Here is a 24,342-nt window from a genome sequence, read left to right as displayed (position 1 = left end):
AGAATCGAAGACTACTAATGCATCTCACTGAAGCGCTGATTAATCCTTACTGACATTACAGATTTTTTTTTTTTTTTTGGGGGGGGGGGTGAAAGAAAAATCCATTTCATTCTTAATTGTTTTCTTTACTGGAAATAACATATCTGATAGCACATTAGTAAGATTTAAATTGGCACATAACAGGCCTTCAGACCCATTTCCAACCTTGACAGAAGTTCCTCAACATTGGAAAGTCTCTCGGTTATCATATAACCGTTCCTTCTCCTTTGTCATGGAATGGAATTCATAATGGCTAGACAATTCCCTTGGCTTTAACGTAAATGTGCTTCAGTGATCATTTTGGCCTTCAATCTTAATCCAAGGACAGGAATGGTAAACAAAGGAAACATGCAAGTCATGAACAAAGGAAAAGTGCACGAAAAATTACCAACAAAACGTACACAAAGCAATGGATACATACAAGTGAAAAATGTACAATAAATGAAATACCAGAGATGAAAACAAAGCTACATCAATAAACCTTTACAGCCCCTTTTCCACAGAACGATATTCACCATTTTAAAAAAGTGAATACTTAAGTCTATGGCCATAATCCTATTGGTTGGAGGTGGAATATTAATCTGCATAGAAATGTAAGACATAGAAATATAGGACTAACAAACCATTGTGGTGATACTTTGGCCCATGGCCTGAATTGGCCCATCATAAGACCTTAAGGCCTGAATAAAAGCAAGAGCAGGGGTAACTTATATTTGAATAATCTCTGTATGCTGGAGTACCTTTAAGACAGAAATCTTACACAATACTAGGGCAAAGGCTGCTGCAACATTGACAATCTCTTAACTCATGTATGTTATTAACCCTTTTCCAATAAAGAAAATATAAAAATAGAAATAACTGAACCATGTTGAAATGTAAACACTCAACTATCACTTTTAAACACCTGAATCAGAATACATTCCATTGATGAGATAGTCCACCTGGGTGTAGTCTTTCCTCCTGTAACTTTTATAGGCCTGTGTTAGGAAGAGAACAACTGTAACTAGAAAGAAGAGGAGGCCAAACAACAGAACAGCCAATAGAGCGCTTGTGTCCACCAACTGGCGAGTCAGAATCTCACCGGCAACAACATCTATAATGGCTCTGTTGGTGTCTTCGTCCAGCCTTTTTGTGCTGACCTCAGCAGTGGAGGTTGAAGGAACCATGGTGTTTCTGGAGGTAGCTTGAGAGCTGGGGGCCTCCGGAATGGTTGGTGACGGCTTCTTCTCCTCGTCTGTAGGCGTGTCTGCAGTGGTGGTTGTTTTTGGAGTGGTAGTTGACGGTAATGCTGTTGTTTTTATTGTGGTGGCAGTTGTTGGTATTGTTGTTTTGGTGGTAGTTGGTTGTGTTGAGGTGGTATTGGTAGTAGATGGCATTGCTGTTGTGGTGGTAGTAGTCATAGCGGTGATTGTTGTTATTATCTGTGGGATGGCTAGTGGAGTTATAACAGTAGTAGATTCCAGCTTTACTGAAGTGGCTGTGGTTGTTACAGGGCTTTGGACCTTTGACTTGTGGGTTGTCTCAGATACTGTAGTTGCTGTGTCATTCTTGAGAGCTGGCAAACGTGCTGCAGTCATGTTAGATACAGTTAAGACAGGAGAGTCTCCAGCAGTTGGAGCCTGACCAGCATCGCTGTGCTGTGAGGTAGAGTGGGTCTCATTGAGGGCAGAGGTTTGATTGGCATTATTGTTGACTGTCAATTTATGCACAGTAGGGTTCTTATGTTGGCTTTCTGATGGAGTTACAGAACTTGAAGACTGAGTGACATGTTTATCTTCTCTCTTAAAAACACTGATGTCTGTTTCTGGGGGAAAAAACAGATTTAAAATACTGTGACAAATGTAAAGGCATTACACGACATGCATTTCAATCACAAAATAGATGGTTCATTTACAACCCTTGGAAACCAAAAGATTCAGTAACTAGATATATCAACAAAATATTCATATTGATAATAAGAAGCTAATAAACATTCTCCACCCAAGCATTGTGTACACACCTTGTTCCCTTATCAGGTCAGCGACGGAGATACTGCTGCATTTGGTGCAATTTGGACATGTCAAGAAAAAGCAGGTGGACTTCTCTTTCCAAAAGACAGCATGATCACATGTCGTATTGAGTGAGCCTGTGGAATAAACACACACAAAAAATGTAATAAGGAAATCATGCATGCAGTCAAAATCATATCCAATATTAAGCAAGAAATTGTACCAGTCAAAAGTTGACACACCTATTCATGAGTTTGACTATTTTCTACATTGTAGAATAATAGTGAAGACATCAAAACTATGAAATAACATATGGAATCATGTAGTAACCAACAACAACAAAAAAAGTGTTAAACAAATCTAAATATATTTTATATTTGAGATTCTTCAAAGTAGCCACCCTTCGCCTTGACAGCTTTGCACACTCTTGGCATTCTCTCAACCAGCTTCATGAGGAATGCTTTTCCAACAGTCTTGAAGGAGTTTGCTTTTCCTTCACTCTACAGTCCAACTCATCCCAAACCATCTCAATTGGGTTGAGATTGGGTGATTGTGGAGGCCAGGCCAGGTCATCTGATGCAGCACTCCATCACGCTCCTTCTTGGTCAAATAGCCCTTACACAGCCTGGAGGTGTGTTTTAGGTCATTGTCCTGTTTAAAAAGAAATAATAGCGCAAACCAGATGGGATGGCATATCACTGCAGAACGCTGTGGTAGCCATGCTGGTTAAGTGTGCCTTGAATTCTAAATAAATCACTGACAGTGTCACCAGCAAAGCACCCCCACACCTCCTCCATGCTTCACGGTGGGAACCACACGTGGAGATCATCCGTTCACCTACTCTGCGTCTCACAAAGACACGGCGGTTAGAACCAAAATTCTCACATTTGGACTCAGACGATAGGACCGAATTCCACCAGTCTGAGGTCCATTGCTCATGTTTCTTGGCCGAAACAAGTCTCTTCTTATTGGTGTCCTTTAGTAGTGGTTTCTGTGCAGCAATTCTACCACAAAGGCCTGATTCACGCAGTCTCCTCTGAACAGTTGATGTTGATATGCGTCTGTTAGTTGAACTCTGACGCATTTATTTGGGCTGCAATTTCTGACTGGTATTTTAATTTATTATGGATCACCATTAGTTCCTGCCAAAGCAGCAGCTACTCTTCCTGGGGTCCAGGAAAATTAAGGCAGTTTATACAATTTAAAAAAAATTACATTCACAGATTTCACAACACACTGTGCGCACTCAGGCCCCTACTCCACCACATACAGTTGAAGTCGGAAGTTTACATACACCTTAGCCAAATACATTTAAACTCAGTTGAACAATTCAGAACACTTAGTCCGAGTAAAAATTCCGTGTCTTAAGTTAGAATCACCACCATATTTTAAGAATGTGAAATGTCAGAAAAATAGTAGAGAATTATTTATTTCAGCTTTTACTTCCATCATCACATTCCCAGTTGGTCAGAAGTTTGCATACACTCATTTAGTATTTGGTAGCATTGCCTTTAAATTGTTTAACTTGAGTCAAACGTTTCAGGTAGCCTTCCACAAGCTTCCCACAATAAGTTGGGTGAATTTTGGAACATTCCTCCTGACAGACCTGGTGTAACTGAGTCAGGCTTGTAGGCCTCCTTGCTCACAAACTTTTTCAGTTCTACCCACACATTTTCTATGGGATTGAGGTCAGGGCTTTGTGATGGCCACCCCAATACCTTGACTTTGTTGTCCTTAAGCCATTTTGCCACAACTTTGGAAGTATGCTTGTGGTCATTGTCCAGTTGGAAGACCCATTTACGACCAAGCTTTAACTTCCTGACTGATGTCTTGAGATTGCTTCAATATATCGACATCATTGTCCTTCCTCATGATGCCATCTATTTTGTCAAGTGCACCAGTCCCTCCTGCAGCAAAGCACCCCCACAACATGATGCTGCCATCCCCGTTCTTCACAGCTTGCAAGCCTCACCCTTTTTCCTCCAAACATAAGTGGTCATTATGGCCAAACATTTCAATTGTTGTTTCATCAGACCAGAGGCCATTTCTCCAATAAGTATGATCTTTGTCCCCATGTGCAGTTGCAAACCGTGGTCTGGCTTTTTTATGGTGGTTTTGGAGCAGTGGCTTCTTCCTTGCTGAGCCGGCTTTCAGGTTATGTCGATATAGGACTTGTTTTACTGTGGATATAGATACTTTTGTACCCATTTCTTCCAGCATCTTCACAAGGTCCTTTGCTGTTGTTCTGGGATTGATTTGCACTTTTCTCACCAAAGTACGTTCATCTCTAGGAGACAGAATGCGTCTCCTTCCTGAGCGGTATGATGGCTGCGTGGTCCCATGGTGTTTATACTTGTGTACTATTGTTTGTACAGATGAACGTTGTACCTTCAGGCGTTTGGAAATTGCTCCCGAGGATGAACCAGACTAGTGAAGGTCAACTATTTTTTTTCTGACGTCTTGGCTGATTTCTTTTGTGCCTCCCATAGTCTGTTCTGGACTTGGGGACTGTGAAGAGACCTCTTGTGACATGTCTTGTGGGGTATGCATGGGTGTCCGAGCTGTGAGCCAGTAGTTTAGACAGACAGCTCGGTGCATTCAACATGTCAATACGTCTCATAAATAAAAGTAGTGATGAAGTCAATCTCTCCTCGACTTTCAGCCAGGAGACATTGACATGCACATTATTAATATAAGCTCTCTGTGTACATCCAAGGGCATATTCTGAGCCAATTGCGTTGCCTTAGGTCCTTTTTTTGTGGCACCTGACCACACGACTGAACAGTAGTCAAGGTGTGACAAACCTAGGGCCTGTAGGAACTGCCTTGTTGATGTTAAGAATGCAGAGCATTGCATTATTATAGACAGACTTGTCCCCATCTTAGCTACTACTGCATCAATATGCTTTGACCATGACAGTTTACAATCTAGGGTTACTCCAAGCAGTTCAGTCATCTCAACTTGCTCAATTTCCACATTATTTATTAAAAGATTTAGTGGGTGTTTTGTTCAAAATACAATGCTTTTAGTTTTAGAAATATTTAGGGCCAACTTATTCCTTGCTACCCACTCTGAAACTAACTGCAGCTCTTTGAGTGTTGCAGTCATTTCAGTCGCTGATGTGTATAGTGTTGAGTCATCCGCATACATAGACACTCTGGCTTTATTCAAAGTCAGTGGCATGTCATGAGTAAAAAAATAAGCAAGGGGCCTACATAGCTACCCTGGGGAATTCCTGATTCTAACTGGATTATATTTTAGAGGCTTCCATTAAAGAACACCCTCTGTGTTCTGTTAGACAAGTAACTATTTATCCACATTATAGCAGGGGGTGTAAAGCCATAACACATACGTCTTTCCAGCAGCAGACTATGATCGATAATGTCAAAAGCTGCACTTAAGTCTAAGACAGCCCCCCCAATCATTTTATCATCAATTTCTCTCCTTCAAATCAGTCATTTGTGTAAGTGCTGTGCTTGTTGAGTGTCCTTCCCTATTAGCATGCTGAAATTCTGTTGTCAATTTGTTTACTGTGAAATAGCATTGTATCTGGTCAAACACATTTTTTCCCAGAAGATAGTAAGGGTTGGTGATAGGCTGATTGGTCAGCTATTTGAGCCAGTAAAGGGGGCTTTACTATTCTTGGGTAGCGGAATTACTTTTGCTTCCCTCCAGGCCTGAGGGCACATGCTCTCTAGTACGCTTAAAATGAAGATGTGGCAAATAGGAGTGGCAATATCGTCTGCTATCATCCTCAGTAATTTTCCATCCAGATTGTCAGTCCTCGGTGGCTTGTCATTGTTGATAGACAACAACAAAAAATTCACCTCTTCCACACTGACTTTACAGAATGCAAAAGTACAATTCTTGTCTTTCATAATTTGGTCCGATATACTTGGATGTGTAGTGTCAGCGTTTGTTGCTGCCATGTCAACCCTACGTTTGCTTACCTTGCCAATGAAAAAATCATAAAAGTAGTTTGCAATATCAGTGGGCTTTGTCATGAATGAGCCATCTGATTCAATGAATGAAGGAGCCAAGTTAGCTTTTTCCCCCCTAAATTTAATTGAAGGTGCCCCAAAGCTTTTTACTATCATTCATTCTTTGTTACATAGTGTAGTTTCTTTATAAATTTAGTTTCGTCACATGGTTTCTTAATTTGCAGTATGTTTGCCAATCAGTTGGGCTGCCAGACTTAATTGCCATACCTTTTGCCTCATCCCTCACAACCATACAATCTTTCAATTCCTCATCAATCCAAGGGGATTTAACAGTTTTTACAGTAATTTTCTTAAATGGGTGCGTGCTTATTAGTAAGTGGAATAAGTAGTTTCATAAATGCGTCAAGTGCAGCCTCTGGTTGCTCCTCATCGCACACCACAGACCAGCAAATATTCTTTACATCATCAACATATGAATCACTACAAAACTGGTAACTAACAAACTTATCCTCTGCAGCAGAGGTAACTCTGGGTTTTCCTTTCATGTGGCGGTTCTCATGAAAGCCAGTTTCATCATAGCGCTTGATGGTTTTTGCGACTGCACAAAGCTCTTGAAATGTTCCGTATTGACTGACCATGTCTTAAAGTAATGATGGACTTGTCATTCCTCTTTGCTTATTTAAGTTGTTCATGGTTCATGTTGGACATGGTCTTTCACCAAATATGGCTATCTTCTGTATACCAAACCTACCTTGACACAACACAACTGATTGGCTCAAACGCATTAAGGAAAGAAATTCCAAAAGCATTCCAGGTGACTACCTCATGAAGCTGGTTGAGAGAATGCCAAGAGTGTGCAAAGCTGTCATCAAGGCAGACTGGCTACTTTGAAGAATCTCAAATATACTTTTTTGGTTACTACATGACTCCATATGTATTATTTAATAGTTTTGATATCTTCAATATTATTCTACAATGTTGAAAATAGTCAATAAAGAAAAGCCCTGGAATGAGTAAGCGTGTCCAAACTTTAGACTGGTACTGTATATTAATTCAAGACTGAAGAATGGAACATACCAAGAGCATTGTTATGTAGGCAACATAAATATAGCTTGCCAACAAATAACACTTCTCAGGAGTTATCCAAACATGCCTCCCAAAAAGTTGCCGCAAAAAACCCTGGGAATTCCTTTAAAAATGTTCACCACAGGGACTAAGGTTGTCAGCGTGAAATGAAATAAGAGTAGTACTGAAAAATAGAGTAAAAACAGTCTCAGCAACCACTGTCCGTGTTTATCAGGAGATCTGGGATCCATTACAGAAACAGATGGGAGAAAAACAGGCCTGTTTACGCCTCCTTTGATCCCTTCCAAACTCGTGTGCTGGAGCTATCCTCTCAGTTACACACCTCTGCCTCAACATCCAGCCGTGCACGCCTGATGGCTCTCTTCCCACTGCAGAGCAGACCCCCTGAAGAGGGTAACAGGTGGGGAAAAGCAAAAGAGCGGAGGCAGCCCTGGGCCTGCACCGAGGAGAGGAGTCGGCCCCACCGGGGAGTCAATGTGAGAGGAGGCAGAGCGAGTTGTGCGACCTCAAGTCTGTCTCCTCTCCTGCTTTATTTTAAAGCTGCTGCTAGGCGCCGAGGAATCAAAACTCCTTTGCGGTTAAAAACTTCAGGTGAAATGATGATCGCGCAAGAAGAGAAAAAAAGTTTGGCCTAGAGAGCCATTCCTGGTCAGTGATGGCAAAATAACTGGAAGGCCAGATGCTTTGTGTTTTTAATGATTCCCCAGCTGTTCCACATGGGACGGGAAAAGAGTGTGGAGAGTTGGGAGTTGAGGAAAGCAGGGAGAGGGGGTAAGAACATCAATGTTGCAGACGGCCCCTCACCCCCCTTCCTCTTAAGTTACTAGGGGGGTCACCCTATGCTAGGGGCATGACGTGTCCCAAACATACAGGTCTCTAAGCTGGAATGCGAAATGATTTTGTATTTATAGCTCTCTGTCATACCACACATTACATGCTTCCAGATGGTAATAGCGACCTTGTTTTCATGCCCTACTACTTTCAAACCCACATTGCCTCTCGGAAACCCTGTCGCGTGTTTAGGGTGGATCATGTGGTGGAACTGGAAGAAGGCTGGGCCAGTTACAACTAACTCCTCCCATGGAGATAACTGCCTTTCGGTTATATGTAGCTATGCATTTGCTGCATAAATCTGACCAGACTCAGGTGGTGCAGCAAGAAGTATTGTAAGATCTAATTTAAAGAAGAACCTGTCATGACAAAGGCTGCGTTTACACAGGCAGCTCAATTCTGATCTTTTATTCCCCATTAATTGGTCTTTTGAACAATAAGATCCCAAAAATATTTGATTTAAATAGATGTGATTGGGCAAAAGACAAATTAGTGGGAAAAAATATATTGAATTTGGATGCCTGTGTAAATGCAGCCTTTAGACTCATGGGGTAACGCTCTCCAAAGCAGCGCCAGGCTCATACACAACACAGCAAGGCCTAAGAATCCCTTTCATCTTAAATCTGAAACACATGGTTGCTTTGAAATTATATGTCCTTCAGTAGAAAGATGTGATTTGGGGGGAAAAAAGAACATTATGGCTACTCCCATATCGGCAGTGGTCCCGCTTTATCCAAGAGGTAAGCTTTGAGATGTAGGTAGGTAGCATGCATGCAGCTTATCTTTTTCTATAAGAGCTTCCTTCAGGTTATGAGTGACTAACGTTTATATGAGAAGTAGTTAGACAATGTATCAAACATTGGTGAGCTTTAGTGAATATTTGATATGTTTTCAGTCAAATAATAGAGTCGGAGCAAAGATATAATATTTATGTGTGTTTTCACTTTTCACCTGTGGCAACACACCTGATTTGTTGATTTTCTGATTCAAACTTACATGCTTCAGAGCAATGGGTTTGCTCGGTCATTGTCTGGCTGGCCACAATGCTGAACTGGCTGGCCACATGGGATGACAGACAAGGTAGCACCAGAAGCCCAAGGACAGGGGACAGGACGAGGAGAAGATGCAGGGTCATGGTGAAATGGTGGCACACACACTGGGCAGGGAGAGGAAGGTTGTGGACACGAGTCACAATGAAGGCAGGGGACACACCACCATCACAGCTCTAACATCTACAGGAGGGCACAGAATTGGAAAAAGGTCCTATTAAAGATATTTGCAGCCGTCATCATCCCATAGAATTGCATATCATTTACAGACATGCGTTTGCATTTTAATGTTGTACGTTCATCTTCCATAAAGCCATGGTTGATGGATCACTTCCATCTCAATTTTATTCAAGACACGCATTACCATTAAAATAATGAATTGTGAAGATTCACATTTGCAGAGAAAAAGACAAAAACATGTTCGATTCTGGCTCCAGGTAGCCAATGTCTGTGCCATGAGCTGTTTAGAGACCAATTGCAAGTTTGACTCATGAGCAGCATCTAGCAGGATTACTACAAAACATACAACCATTTAAAAATTCTATCGCCTGTTACAAATTGATGATATAGTTCAAGTTTCATGTAACATCTGAGGATATGTGTAAAGATTTTTCGATCTAGCCTAGTTAACGAAGAATAGACAGAGGAAGAGATGCTTGTAGCAGAACACATATTTCACCATTGTACCGGGCAGCTTAGTTATTTCTGATACCATCACAATTCTGATACCATAAATAGGCTATCATACACGTATATTTGGATACATCCATAACAATGAGCTAATGGAGGCTCGATTTCACCTGGCATAGAAAATGTGCTCACTCGTCAAGACACTGTTGTTCAGAGGAGCTAGCTAACACAATCACTTCAAACTGAAGCTGGAAAGACTGCAAACTACCTGCACTTCGTTTGACTTATTTTCATTTCTTTGTATATATCCATAAAAATTATGCCAGCCAATTCCAGATTTCGACTGCCTGAGAAACGCTGTCTGCTTGTGTGTCTCGATCATTACAGCAATACAAGGTTTATACAAATCTCCGCTGTTGAAAACTAAAGGTTAGTCTAAAATAAAATGTGATAATGTCTAGATGCTTTTTATAGTGGAGATCAAGTTTATAAATTGCCTGGCTGGGTTGATGAGACAGACAGTGGATTGCGCAGTCAGATGGAACAGTAAAAAGGCACTTTAACGCACAGATTTAGCCGGAGGTAATTTGTGGAATAGACACCGGCTGGAATGCGGTTTAAGCAAATCAGCATTCAAGATTAAACCCACCAATTGTGGGTAGTTTGAGCATCCCAGAATATTGTTCAATCTTCAAGGACACTCACTGTTTATAGAGTAAGATGACAGTTGACTATTCTGTATCATGTTATACAGTAGTAAGAAGCCAACCCAAATATCATACCATTGTCAAACACCCAGAAAAGGAACATGCATACATTCTACAAGAAACAAAATCTCTCACCATTGCTGTCCACAAGATATAATGGTTACACCTTTTCATACCTCTTGTTGGCTATGCCCTAAATGTAAACACCACTTAGCTAACAAATTGCCATAGTCCACTGCATGTGTGCCAACGTGGTGATCATGTGATGAACAATGGATTTCACGCCACTCTACTCTCCACCCAACTTTCATTGCACAAATGGACAGTTCACAGAGTAGTTAACTAGTTACATGTGTCTGGAAAACACCAGGGACGTCTGGCTTTGTGTATTTATTACCAATGAGCATTGGCAATATGGTTTAACCTTATCGTCCCATCATCAAACCACGCTAGCTGGCTATATTTGTTTTGTAGGAGATTTTCCAGTCATCTGATGATTCTCAGTACCTGTACTGTTCTCTTTGAAGTAGAAAGAATAATCGATATAAGTTTAAATATTAGACATGTATAAGCAGAATGAAGGCTGAAGCCCATGTGAGTGTACAATGCTGGATTAACATCGAATTCTCCATTGGACATGTAAAAACAGAATGTATGCAGAATCTGTGTAGATGAGGCAAGGTAAACTAACAAGACGTGACTGGTCTGGCCTATATCTGATCTTGTGAAGGCTACTGGACATGCACATGAGTTAATCACAGACAACATCAGCCTGAACTTGTAAAGACATTTGGACAGGAACATTAGCTAAGGGGTATGCATGTCACACCACCAATATAATCTATGCCCCAATATCTGAACCAATAAGAGAATGGAAACTAAGTAAGACAACATGATTCGTAAAGTGGAGTGACGATGTTATGTAAGGGTAAAACTGTATAAAAGCCAAGCACTAAGAATGAGGCAGTTTTTCCATGGCATTGCTCAGCTTCTGTTACTTTTGCAATAAAATCTAATTGAATTTACAAGCTCCTGTATCTGAGAAGTATTTGATCTAATATTTTCTACAACAGTTTCCTGAACACTCAACAAACATCTGTCTTCAGACCTCTTCCCCCAGTCATTTTGATAACTGCTAACTTAGCTAGAAGCCAACAGTTATGGAGTTAGTTATTAGCTAGCTAACAACATTGTGCTTCCTACAATTAACTTCACCTTTTGGCTGTAGCTACGTTACTGAAATTAAGAGACAGGTCCACTGTGTTGCAATTCTGGTTCATCACACTATCTTGCTTGCTAAATCGACAGCTAGCTGTCCATGTGGCTGATTGTGTAGATAACAGGCCAGCGTTTCTAGACCGGCAACAGTTTGCAAATCAGGCTACCATCAAATCCACCGCAAGTAGTTTAGCCACTACCCCCACTATTTGCTACCTAGTTAACGTAGTAGCTAGCGGCAATTTAGCTAACGTTAGCCAAAGACCAACTCACTCACCCAGGAAGGAGGACGCTAAATGCACAACTTTTAGCCAACTTCTGTTCTTGTAGCTAGCTAGCTAATACCGTAGTAGTTAACAATCTATGTATGGGCTAAAACGCTATGTCATGACACGCAGTCAAACACATCCTCCTTCCCAACACATACCATTTAGCTAGACATTAACCTCATAGATGAGAACAATGATAAAGACATTTCACCGGATGTATTACAGTGAAGCATCCGCGTGGCGTCTCCTCACTACCAAATATGGTGGTGAGAGGAAGCCAAGTGGCCGGCAGTGGGAGAAGATGGAACGAGATGGATTTTGGGAAACATTCTGCAAATGCTCTCATCGATGAAATATTTGATCACAATACAGTTTTCTGTTCCCAAAACTAAAATCTATTGCGAACAGAGTGGACTAAGTTTGGTAGACTATACCCTTTGCCAAAGTTTCCGAAAATTGTGTTGTTTAGTAGGAGTGCAAGGGCGAATTGATTTATTGCACACGCGCACTTCACAGAGTAGGCGTTCAATAACATAAATATGCCAATGCATGTTCTACAGCGGGTTGGTCAAAACAAGCATTGCGATTGGTTAAGAAGCATTCTAAACCATACTAAAAAAACAGTTTAGCATGATAAGCCTGACTCAAAATAATAATCTTGAAATCATTAACTTCATCTCCACTGCAGAAAGTATCTAGACATTATTTCGCCTTGCTTCTAGCCTAACATTTTGTTTGCAACAACAGGGGTTTGTACAAATGTTGCTGTCTGTCTCCCGAATTTTGCAACATTGCTTCAATATTGAAATTCGATCTTCACTGTCCTAATGAAAACTAATGTGTCAGAAAGAGATTGATATCTTTTATCAGCCAGTCGAAATCACGAATCAGCATATTTTTTATGGATACATATATATATATACAAGGAAATGTGAATAGAAAAAAAGGTCAAACAAAATGAAATGAAACTACTTTTCTGCTACATAACAAGATTCAACAACTGAGACATAAACTGAACAAGTTCCACAGACATGTGACTAACAGAAATTTAATAATGTGTCACTGAACAAAGGAGGGGGGGTCAAAATCAAAAGTAACAGTCAGTATCTGGTGTGGCCAGCAGCTGCATTAAGTACTGCAGTGCATCTCCTCGTGGACTGCACCAGATTTCCTAGTTCTTGCTGTGAGGTGTTACCCCACTCTTCCACCAACGCACCTGCAAGTTCCCTGACATTTCTGGGGGGAATGGCCCTAGCCCTCACCCTCTGTCCCAGACGTGCTCAATGGGATTGAGATCCGGGCTCTTCGCTGGCCATGGCAGAACACTGACATTCCTGTCTTGCAGGAAATCACGCACAGAACGAGCAGTATGGCTGGTGGCATTGTCATGCTGGAGGGTCATGTCAGGATGAGCCTGCAGGAAGGGTACCACATGAGGGAGGAGGACGTCTTCCCTGTAATGCACAGCGTTGAGATTGCCTGCAATGAAAACAAGCTCAGTCCGATGATGTTGTGACACACGGCCCCAGACCATGACGGACCCTCCACCTCAAAATCGATCCCGCTCCAGAGTACAGGCCTCGGTGTAACGCTCATTCTTTCAACAATAAACACGAAACCCGACCATCACCCCTGGCGAGACAAAACCACGACTCGTCAGTGAAGAGCAGTTTTTTGCCAGTCCTGTCCAGTCCAGCGACAGTGGGTTTGTGCTCATAGGCAACGTTGTTGCCGGTGATGTCTGGTGAGGACCTGTCTTACAACAGGCCTACAAGCCCTCAGTCCAGCCTTTCTCAGCCTATTGCGGACAGTCTGAGCACAGATGGAGGAATTGTGAATTCCTGGTGTAACTCGGGCAGTTGTTGTTGCCATCCTGTACCTGTCCCGCAGGTGTGATGTTCGGATGTACCGATCCTGTACAGGTGTTGTTACTCATGGTCTGCCACTGCGAGGACGATCAGCTGTCCGTCCTGTCTCCCTGTAGCGCTGTCTTAGGCGTCTCACAGTACGGACATTGCAGTTTATTGCCCTGGCCACATCTGCAGTCTTCATGCCTCCTTGCAGCATGCCTAAGGCACATTCACGCAGATGAGCAGGGACCCCGGGCATCTTTCTTTTGATGTTTTTCAGAGTCAGTAGAAAGGCCTCTATAGTGTCCTACGTTTTCATAACTGTGACCTTAATTGCCTACCATCTGTAAGCTGTGAGTGTCTTAACGATAATTCCACAGGTGCACGTTTATTCATTTTTTATGGTTCATTGAACAAGCATGGGAAACAGTGTTTAAACCCTTTACAATGAAGATCTGTGAAGTTATTTGGATTTTTACGAATTATCTTTGAAAGACAGGGTCCTGAAAAAGGGACATTACTTTTTTTGCTGAGTTTATTTCCAGATCTCTCCAGAGATGTTCGATCGGGTTCAAGCCTGGAATCTGGCTGAGCAACTCAAGGACATTCCGAGACATGTCCCGAAGCCACTCCTGCGTTGTCTTGGCTGTGTGCTTAGGGTAGTTGTCATGATGGAAGGTGAACCTTCACACCAGTCTGAGGTCCTAAGCGCTCTGGAGTAGGTTTTCATCAAGGATCTTTCTATACTTTGCTCCGTTCATCTTTCCCTCAATCCTCACTAGTCTCCCAGTCCCTGTCACTGAGTAGTTACGTCTGGCCACTCTTCCATAAAGGCCTGATTGGTAGAGTGCTGGAGAGATAGTTGTCCTTCTGGAAGGTTCTCCCATATCCACAGAGGAATTCTGGAGATCTGTCAGAGTGACCATCAGGTTTTGGTCACCTCCCTGACCAAGGCAGATCTCCCCCGATTGCTCCGTTTGGCCGGGCGGCCAGCTCTAGGATGAGGCTTGGTGGTTCCAAACTTTTCCCATTTAAGAGTGATGGAGGCCACTGTGTTCTTGGCGACCTTCAATGCTGCAGAATGTTTTTGGTACCTTCCCCAGATCTATGCCTTGACACAATTCCTTTGACCTCATGGCTTTTTGCTCTGATATGCACTGTTAACTTTGGGATCTTATATAGACAGGTGTGTACATTTCCAAATCATGTCCAATCAATTGAATTTACCACAGGTGGACTCCAATCAAGTTGTAGAAATATCTCAAGGATGATCTATAGAAACAAGATACAACTGACCTCAATTTCGACACTCTTAGCAAAGAGTCTGAATACTTATGTAAATAAGGTATTTCTGTTTTTAAAAAATTCAAAAAATTCTAAAAACCTGTTTTCCCTTTGTCATTATTTTACATTTACATTTAAGTCATTTAGCAGACGCTCTTATCCAGAGCGACTTACAAATTGGAAAGTTCATACATATTCATCCTGGTCCCCCCGTGGGGAATGAACCCACAACCCTGGCGTTGCAAGCGCCATGCTCTACCAACTGAGCCACACGGGACCACTATGGGGTATTGTGTGTAGATTGATAATAAAAAAAAATGTATAAAGAAAAAGGCTGCAACATAACAAAATGTGGAAAAAGTCCATGGGTCTGAATACTTTCCCAATGAACAATACAGTCCCGACACAAATCTAGGGTTGCTACCCAAGCCGGCTGGTCGTTCATTCTATCGGTTCGGTTGCCAGAGACGCAATCCAGTTAAGTCTTTTGTTCCAAATCTATGGACTCGCGACCCAGTCGTTCGTTGTAAATGTTCTGTTGCCATGATGGCTGGCAGTGTTCTTATCCATTGATTGCTAGCTAGTGATTTTGGGGGGAATACATCCATAACAATGAGCTATTGATGTGCGTTTTCGCCTGGCATAGAACATTTGTTCTCTCGCCAGGCCACTGTTCAGAAGAGATGGGTAGCCAACTAGACAGCTAACACAAGCACTTCAAACTGAAACTGTAATGACAGCAACCTAGCTTTATGTTGTGTTTTTCTATTGAAATTTCTTGGTACACTGAACAAAAATATAAACACAACATGTAACTGTTGGTCCCATGTTTCATGAGCTGAAATAAAAAATCCCAGAAATTTTCCATGCACACAAAAGGCTTTTGCACAAATTTGTTTACATTCCTGTTAGTGAACATTTCTCCTTAGCTAAGATAATCCATTCATCGGTGGGCCATATCAAGAAGCTGATTAAACAGCATGAGAGCTCCCGAGTGGAGCAGCGGACTAAGGCACCACATCTCTTTCCAAGAGGCGTCACTACAGTCCCTGGTTTGATTCCAGGCTGTATCACATCCGGCCGTGATTGGGAGTCCCATAGGGCGGTGCACAATTGGCCCAGCGTCGTCCGGGTTTGGCTGGGGTAGGCCGTCATTGTAAATAAGAATTTGTTCTTAACTGAGTTTTCTAGTGAAATAAAGGTTAAATGTAAAGCATTATACAGTTGAAGTCAGAAGTTAGCTTAGCCAAATACATTTAAAGAAATCAGCCAAGACCTCAGAAAAAAATGTTGACCTCCACAACATCCTTGGGAGGAATTTCCAAATGCCTGAAGGTACCATGTGCATCTGTACAAACAATAGTACCCAAGTATAAACACCATGGGACCACACAGCCGTCATTCCGCTCAGGAAGGAGACGCATTCTGTCTCCTAGAGATGAACGTACTTTGGTGCGAAAAGTGCAAATCAATCCCAGAACAACAACAAAGGACCTTGTGAAGATGCTGGAGGAAACAGGTACAAAGTATCTATATCCACAGTAAAACGAGTTCTATATCGACATAACCTGAAAGGCTGCTCAGCAAGGAAGAAGCCACTGCTCCAAAACCGCCATAAAAAAGCCAGACTACGGTTTGCAACTGCACATGGGGACAAATATCGTACTTTTTGGAGAAATGTCCTCTGGTCTGATGAAACAAAAATAGAACTGTTTGGCCATAATGACCATTGTTGTGTTTGGAGGAAAAAGGGGGAACACCATCCCAACCGTGAAGCACGGGGGTGGCAGCATCATGTTGTGGGGGCGATTTGCTGCAGGAGGGACTGGTGCACTTCACAAATAAGATGGCATCATGAGGAGGAAAATTATGTGGAAATACTGAAGCAACATCTCAAGACATCAGTCAGGAAGTTAAAGCTTGGTCGCAAATGAGTCTTCCAAATGGACAATGACCCCAAGCAAACTTCCAAAGTTGTGGCAAAATGGCTTAAGGACAACAAAGTCAAGGTATTAGAGTGGCCATCACAAAGCCCAGACCTCAATCCTATAGAATATTTGTTGGCAGAACTGAAAAAGCGTGTGCGAGCAAGGAGGCCTACAAACCTGATTCAGTTACTCCAGCTCTGTCAGGAGGAATGGGCCAACATTCACCCAACGTATTGTGGGAAGCTTGTGGAAGGCTACCTGAAACATTTGACCCAAGTTAAACAATTTAAAGGCAATGCTACCAAATACTAATTGAGTGTATGTAAACTTCTGACCAACTGGGAATGTGGTGAAAGAAATAAAAGCTGAAATAAATCATTCTCTCTACTATTATTCTGACATTTCACAATCTTAAAATAAAGTGGTGATTCTAACTTAAGACAGGGAATTTTTACTCGGATTAAGTGTCAGGAATTGTGAAAAACTGAGTTTAAATGTATTTGGCTAAGGTGTATGTACATTTCCGACTTCAACTGTGTATTTTATTTTTTTGATTTCTTTTTATTTAACCTTTATTTAACCAGGTAGGCTAGTTGAGAACAAGTTCTCATTTGCAACTGCGACCTGGCCAAGATAAAGCAAAGCAGTTCGACACATACAACAACACATTGTTACACATGGAATAAACAAAAATACAATCAATAATACAGTAGAAAAATCTATATACAGCATGTGCAAATGAGGTAGGATAAGAGAGGTAAGGCAATAAATAGGCCATGGTGGCAAAGTAATTACAATATAGCAATTAAACACTGGAATGGTATGATGTGCAGAAGATGAATATGCAAGTTGAGATACTGGGGTGCAAAGGAGCAAGATAAATAAATAAATACAGTATGGGGATGAGGCAGATTGGATGGGCTATTTACAGATGAGCTATGTACAGGTGCAGTGATATGTGAGCTGCTCTGACAGCTGGTGCTGAAAGCTAGTGAGGGAGGTAAGAGTCTCCAGCTTCAGAGATTTTTGCAGTTCGTTCCAGTCATTGGCAGCAGAGAACTGGAAGGAGAGGCAGCCAAAGGAAGAATTGGCTTTGGGGGTGACCAGTGATATATACCTGCTGGAGCGCATGCTACGGGTGGGTGCTGCTATGGTGACCAGTGAGCTGAGATAAGGTGGGGCTTTATCTAGCAGAGACTTGTAGATGACCTGGAGCCAGTGGGTCTGGCGACGAGTATGAAGCGAGGGTCAGCCAACAAGATCATACAGGTCGCAGTGGTGGGTAGTATATGGGGCTTTGGTGACAAAACGGATGGCACTGTGATAGACTGCATCCAATTTGTTGAGTAGAGTGTTAGAGGCTATTTTGTAAATGACATCGCCAAAGTCGAGGATCGGTAGGATGGTCAGTTTTACGAGGATATGTTTGGCAGCATGAGTGAAGGATGCTTTGTTACGAAATAGGAAGCCAATTCTAGATTTAATTTTGGATTGGAGATGTTTAATGTGAGTCTGGAAGGAGAGTTTACAGTCTAACCAGACACCTAGGTATTTGTAATGGTCCACATATTCTAAGTCAGAACCGTCCAGAGTAGTGATGTACCTGGACGGGCTGGCAGGTGCGGGCAGCGATCGGTTGAAGAGCATGCATTTAGATTTACTTGCATTTAAGAGCAGTTGGAGGCCACGGAAGGAGAGTTGTATGGCATTGAAGCTCATCTGGAGGTTAGTTAACACAGTGTCCAACGAAGGGCCAGAGGTATACAGAATGGTGTCGTCTGCGTAGAGGTGGATCAAAGAATCACCAGCAGCGAGAGAGACATCATTGATGTATACAGAGAAGAGAGTCGGCCCGAGAATTGAACCCTGTGGCACCCCCATAGAGACTGTCAGAGGTCCGGACAACAGGCCCTCCGATTTGACATACTGAACTCTATCGGAGAAGTAGTTGATGAACCAAGCGAGGCAATCATTTGAGAAACCAAGGCTGTTAAGTCTGCCAATAAGAATGTTGTGATTGACAGAGTCAAAAGCCTTAGCCAGGTCGATGAATACGACTGCACAGTAATGTCTCTTATCGATGGCGGTTATGATATCGTTTAGGACCTTGAGCGTGGCTGAGGTGCAACCATGACCAGCTCTGAAACCAGATTGCATAGCGGAGAAGGTACGGTGAGATTCGAAATGGTCGGTAATCTGTTTGTTAACTTGGCTCTTTCAGAACATCAGCTATCTGGAGTTGGGTGAAGGAGAAGTGGGGGAGGTTTGGGCGAGTTGTTGTGGGGAGCGTAGGGCTGTGTACCGGGGTAGGGGTAGCCAGGTGGAAAGCATGCCCAGCCGTAGAAAAATGCTTATTGAAATTCTCAATTATTGTGAATTTATCGGTAGTGGCAGTGTTTCCTAGCCTCAAGGATATGCCAGAGTATGCTGCAAAATCAATAGAAGACATAATTTGTAACACTGGGTCATTGCAAAGCAATTGGTAGATGTCTGTCAAAATATGAACTAACCTTGGGATGCTTCCAACCAGAAAACAAACAAAGTGAAATGACTTCACACAGCCTAATCTGTTCGCAACAAAATACAATTTTCAGTCACGATTTAGCTAAAAGAAAATGTTTAGTTTACTCAATGGCGCTGATTGATATTTGACGACAAATTATTGGGTTCTGTGCAGAAAGCGTCAACTCCCACCAGGTGGTGCAAAAGCCTTAGGAATGTGTAATGTCCAGCAGACAGAAATGTTACTCCTCTGACTCGGTTTCATTTGTAAAAGTGCAAATTAAATGAATTGGAGAAGTCTTTACACAAATACTAAAGCTAGGCCCCACTACGTTAGACAACTTGATGTTTTTTAACCTTCTGTTTCATTTTATTACAGTGTGATATTACACAAGTGTAGTCTATTATTATCATAATAAAGTCTAACCAATGTTTCATAAATAAAGTTTTGGCATACTGGAACATTTGTAAGAGTGATTAAAAAAAATAATTCCTACAGTTTTCTAAAAACACTAAAAACACCAGTCAGTATCAAGGTGCTGCATTGGTTTAATTAAAGATATAACTATTGTCTAACTGTATCAACTACAATTGTCTATTGGTGTCACTATTCAGTGCCATTTTATAATAAATATTACTGGTAGATAACATTGCATTGATATTCATAGCTGTTTAATCTTCAATATACTGTGTCCCTACCCCCAATAGTCTGTCACTATTATGCAAAATTATGAACAGGAGATTAATTTTCTGGAAAGTGATCTTTACATCCCTGCTTAACTCATCAGGTTTTATGGAGACAGTTGATAAAGACTAAAACATCTAACTGCCTGTAGCTCAGGACCTGAAGCAAGGATATTAATATTCTTGATACCATTTGAAAGGAAACACTTTGAAGTTTGTGGAAATGTGAAATTAATGTAGGAGAACATAACACATTAGATCTGGTAAAAGATAATACAAAGAAAAAAACATGCATCTTTGAAATGCAAGAGAAAGGCCATAATGTACTACTCCAGGTTAGGCGCAATTTAGATGTTGGCCACTATCAAGACTGCCCAAATGTGCCTTATTGTTTTATTAATAAATTTCCAAGTTCATAACTGTGCACTCTCCTCAAACAATAGCATGGTATTCTTTCACTGTAATAGCTACTGAAAATTGGACAGTGCAGTTAGATTAACATAATTTAAGTTTTCTGCCCATATCAGATATGTCTATGTCCTGGGAAATGGTCTTGTTACTTACAACCTCATGCTAATCACATTAGCCTACGTTAGTTCAACCGTCCCGCGGGGTGGACACTGATCCCGTAGAGGTTTTAATGTAGAAAGGTAATGTTCAAATTATGAATAACTCAATGAAGATTATAACCTACAGTGCCTTCAGAAAGTATTCACACCCCTTGACTTTTTCCACATTTTGTTGTGTTGCAGCCTGAACTTAAAATGGATTGAAGAGTTTTTTTTCTTCACTGGCCTACAGACATTACCCCATAATGTCAAAGTGGAAAAGTGTTTTTCGAAATGTTTACAAATTAATAAAAATTAAAAGCTGAAATGTCTTGAAACGTAAGTGTTCAAGCCCTTTGTTATGGCAAGACTAAAAAAGTTAAAGAGTAAACATTTGCTTAACAAGTCACATAATAAGTTGCATGGGCTCACTCTTTGGATGGTGTGTTAATACACCCAGTCACTACAAAGATACAGGCCTCCTTCCTAACTCAGTTGCCGGAGAGGAAGGAAACCGCTCAAGGATTTCACAATGAGGCCACGTGACTTTAAAACAGTTACAGAGTTTATTGGCTGTGATAGAATAAAACTGAGGATGGATCAACAATATTGTAGTTATTTCACAATACTAACCTAAATAGCAAAGTGAAAAGAAGGAAGCCTGTATAGAATACAAATATTCAAAAACATTCATCCTGTTTGCAATAAGGCACTAACGTAATACTGCAAAAAATGTGGCAAAACAGTACACTTTGTTTGTCCTGAATACAACGTGCTATGTTTGGGACAAATACTTACATTAATTAGATATTTCTGTATTTAATTTTAAATCAATTTGCGAACATTTCTAAAAACATGTTTTCACTTTATTATGTTACTAAAACGTCAACTTTATCCATTTGGAATTCAGTCTGTAACACAACAAATTGTGGAATAAGTCAAGAGGTATGAATATTTTCTGAAGGAACTGTATGTCCTGTCAATTTTAATACATTCTTTATAATTACTTTGGATATCTGCATGCTCCAATTTAGTGCTTACATCCACTAGCATCCCAAGACATTGCATTTATCAGGAGTTGAGTGTACATATCTACTGTGCAGTGATCACTATACAATTTACAGTAACCAGAGATAATAAGGAGGGCTAACAGAACACCAATTGGGAAAAGTCAATTAGTACAAAGTACACTGATCATACTGTTTTCACACTTTTGAAAGAACAACATAGCTGTTTGTTTTTGAACTCATGGTCGAGATAATAAAACAAGGGTTGCAAAGTTCAGTTATTTAGTTATATATGCTGTTGTGCCTCTTGGCCTTGGCTTTTCATTGCTGAAATCGTGCAGAACAGATGTGGACCTTGACACACCTCTTTAGCCTGTCTGGTACATGCACAGCTAGAGTATTGTGATGATAAGACCAGGTGGGCCCGTGATGTGATGCTGCTGCATTATACAGTCAGTATCACATTACTGGACAACAAATTGAAGTTCCAGAAAGCCATAAAACCTTTAGTGCGTCAAAGGTCACAGTGCCTTACAGTAATCCCTTGTTGAATGACAAACATCTACTATGCCTCTCTTTTATATTCATTGTCTTCTGGTTATGTGCGTAAGCAAATGTCCCTTTGCAAAAATGATGCCAATGAACTTTCTAGAGTGTTTTCTGTTTCTCAAGGGATGATCAGATGCCCCATCCTTAACAGTGTCTGCAGTGGAGAACATGAAGCTTCCAGAATTCCTTCGCAAGAGCAATATTGGTCAAATCATCAAATTAAATAAAATGTTATTTGTCACATGCTTCGTAAACAACAGGTTTAAACTAACAGTGAAATGCTTACTTACGGGTCCTTTTCCAACAATGCTGAGCTAAAGATAAAGAAATATAAAATAAAATAGAAATAGTGACACAGGGAATAAATATACAGTGAATAACGAATAACAATAAGGAGTAAAAATAACATGGATATATAGGGAGTAGCAGTACTGAGTCGATGTGCAGGGGTACAAGGTAATTGAGGTAGCTATGTATACGTAGGTAGGGGTAAAGTGACTCGGCAACAGGATAGGTAATAGACTGAGCTGTAGCAGCAGCATACAGTATGTGGAGCAGTAGCAGCAGTGTATGTGGTGAGTGGGAAAGAGTGGGAGTGGCGCCAGTATGCCTGTGTGCACATGTTAAGTTTGTGTGGGCGTAGGGGCTCCAGAGTGGAGCAGCGGTCTAAGACACTGCATCGCAGTGCTACAGGTGTCACTACAGCCCCGGTTTGATCCCGAGCTGTATCACAACCGGCCGTGATCGAGAGTCCCATAGGGCGGCGCACAAATGGCCCAGCGACGTCCGGGTTAGGGGAGGGTTTGGCCGGGGGGATTTACTTGGTTTACCGCTCTCTAGCGACTCCTTGTGGCGGGCTGGGTGTCTGCAGGCTGACATCAGTGATCAATTGAACAGTGTTTCCTTTGACACATTGGTGCGGCTGGCTTCCTGGTTAAGCTGGCTGGTGTTAAGAAGTGCGGTTTGGCGGGTCATGTTTCGGACATTACATGACTCGACATTCGTCTCCCGAGCCCGTTGGGGAGTTATAGCGATGAGACAAGATTGAAATTGGAGATACATTTTTCTAAAAACTTTTTGTGTGGACGTATGTAGTATGTATGTGTGTGTGTGTGTGTGTGTGTGTGTGTGTGTGTGTGTGTGTGTGTGTGTGTGTGTGTGTGTGTGTGTGTGTGTGTGTGTGTGTGTGTGTGTGTGTGTGTGTGTGTGTGTGTGAGTTGGGTTGTCAGTGTAAGTATGTGTGAGTGTGTGTGCATAGAGTCAGTGCAAGAGAGTTTGTTAAAAAAAGGGTCAATGCAGGTAGCCCGGGTAGCCATTTGGTTGGCTATTTAGCAGTCTTATGGCTTGGCTTGGGAGTAAAAGCTGTTCAGGGTGTTGTTGGTTCCAGACTTGGTGCACTGGTACAACTTGTTATACGGTAGCACTGGCTTTGGTGGCTGGAGTGTTTGACAATTTCTTGGGCTTTCCTCTGAAATCCTCTGGTGACATCAACATCAAATTGCCAAGCTTCTCTTTGCTTACAATTAAGTTGATCTTATGTTAACATTGACATGATATGCAATATGTGAACAAAGCAGCCCATGAAAATTCAGACAGAAAAGTTGTTACTGGGAATGGAACATTCTTTTGACATATTGTCACGCCCTGACCATAGTTTGCTTTGTATGTTTCTATGTTTTGTTTGGTCAGGGTGTGATCTGAGTGGGCATTCTATGTTGTTTGTCTAGTTTGTCTATTTCTATGTGATTGGCCTGAAATGGTTCTCAATCAGAGGCAGGTGTTTGTCGTTGTCTCTGATTGGGAGCCATATTTAGGTAGCCTGTTTTGTATTGTGGGTTGTGGGTGATTGTTCCTGTTTCTGTACCATACGGGACTGTTTCGTGCTCGTTAGGTTATTCGTTATTTTGTTTTGTTTGTTTCAAGTATTCTAATAAATATGAATACTCACCACGCTGCATCTTGGACCGACATTTCTTACTCCTCGTCAGAGGAGGACGAAGAATATCGTTACACATATTTTATCATGATTGGTGAAAAGTAATTTACAATGCAGCATTGATGTTGTTAAACACACGTTTTCATACAGCATGGGTGTAATTGTAATCAACTGAAGCTTAGCTTTGCCCGACCCACATTTGGGGCTACAGCAGGTCTAATGGATGTCCTACAGTTGTATTAAAGGCTATTTGTCATTGAGCTCCTGGCAGGCTAAGGGCAACAGCCAAAGTCATT

At 41.5% G+C, this 24,342-nt stretch overlaps 1 protein-coding gene across 3 annotated transcripts; it reads right to left on the bottom strand.

Moving 5' to 3' along the window:
• Positions 1 to 104: 104 nt before the first annotated feature.
• On the bottom strand, positions 105 to 11,956 carry wu:fa25f02 (uncharacterized protein C11orf24). Of its 3 annotated transcripts, none has more exons than XM_055934488.1 (4): positions 11,767 to 11,956; positions 8,882 to 9,117; positions 2,039 to 2,164; positions 105 to 1,843 (listed from the first exon to the last, which is right to left on the bottom strand). In XM_055934488.1, exons 2-4 carry the CDS (start codon positions 9,018 to 9,020, stop codon positions 936 to 938), a joined length of 1,173 nt encoding a protein of 390 aa, XP_055790463.1. In that variant the 5' UTR covers positions 9,021 to 9,117; positions 11,767 to 11,956; the 3' UTR covers positions 105 to 935. The 3 variants fall into 3 exon arrangements, with proteins under 3 accessions (XP_055790463.1, XP_055790465.1, XP_055790464.1); XM_055934490.1 differs by having other exon boundaries at positions 11,917 to 11,939; XM_055934489.1 differs by lacking the exon at positions 11,767 to 11,956 and adding an exon at positions 11,487 to 11,752.
• Between the last annotated feature and the right edge of the window lie 12,386 nt (positions 11,957 to 24,342).

This window comes from Salvelinus fontinalis, chromosome 9, assembly GCF_029448725.1.
Source record: "Salvelinus fontinalis isolate EN_2023a chromosome 9, ASM2944872v1, whole genome shotgun sequence".
Taxonomy (NCBI): Eukaryota; Metazoa; Chordata; class Actinopteri; order Salmoniformes; family Salmonidae; genus Salvelinus; species Salvelinus fontinalis.
This window is presented reverse-complemented; position numbering and strand designations above follow the sequence as displayed.

Coding starts and splice junctions, on each gene's coding strand:
- wu:fa25f02 (XM_055934488.1), bottom strand. CDS start 9,020: ATGACCCTGCATCTTCTCCTCGTCCTGTCCCCTGTCCTTGGGCTTCTG. Junction 2,165..8,881: donor AACCCATTGCTCTGAAGCAT/GTAAGTTTGAAT, acceptor TTTATTCCACAG/GCTCACTCAATACGACATGT. Junction 1,844..2,038: donor TGACCTGATAAGGGAACAAG/GTGTGTACACAA, acceptor TTTTTCCCCCAG/AAACAGACATCAGTGTTTTT.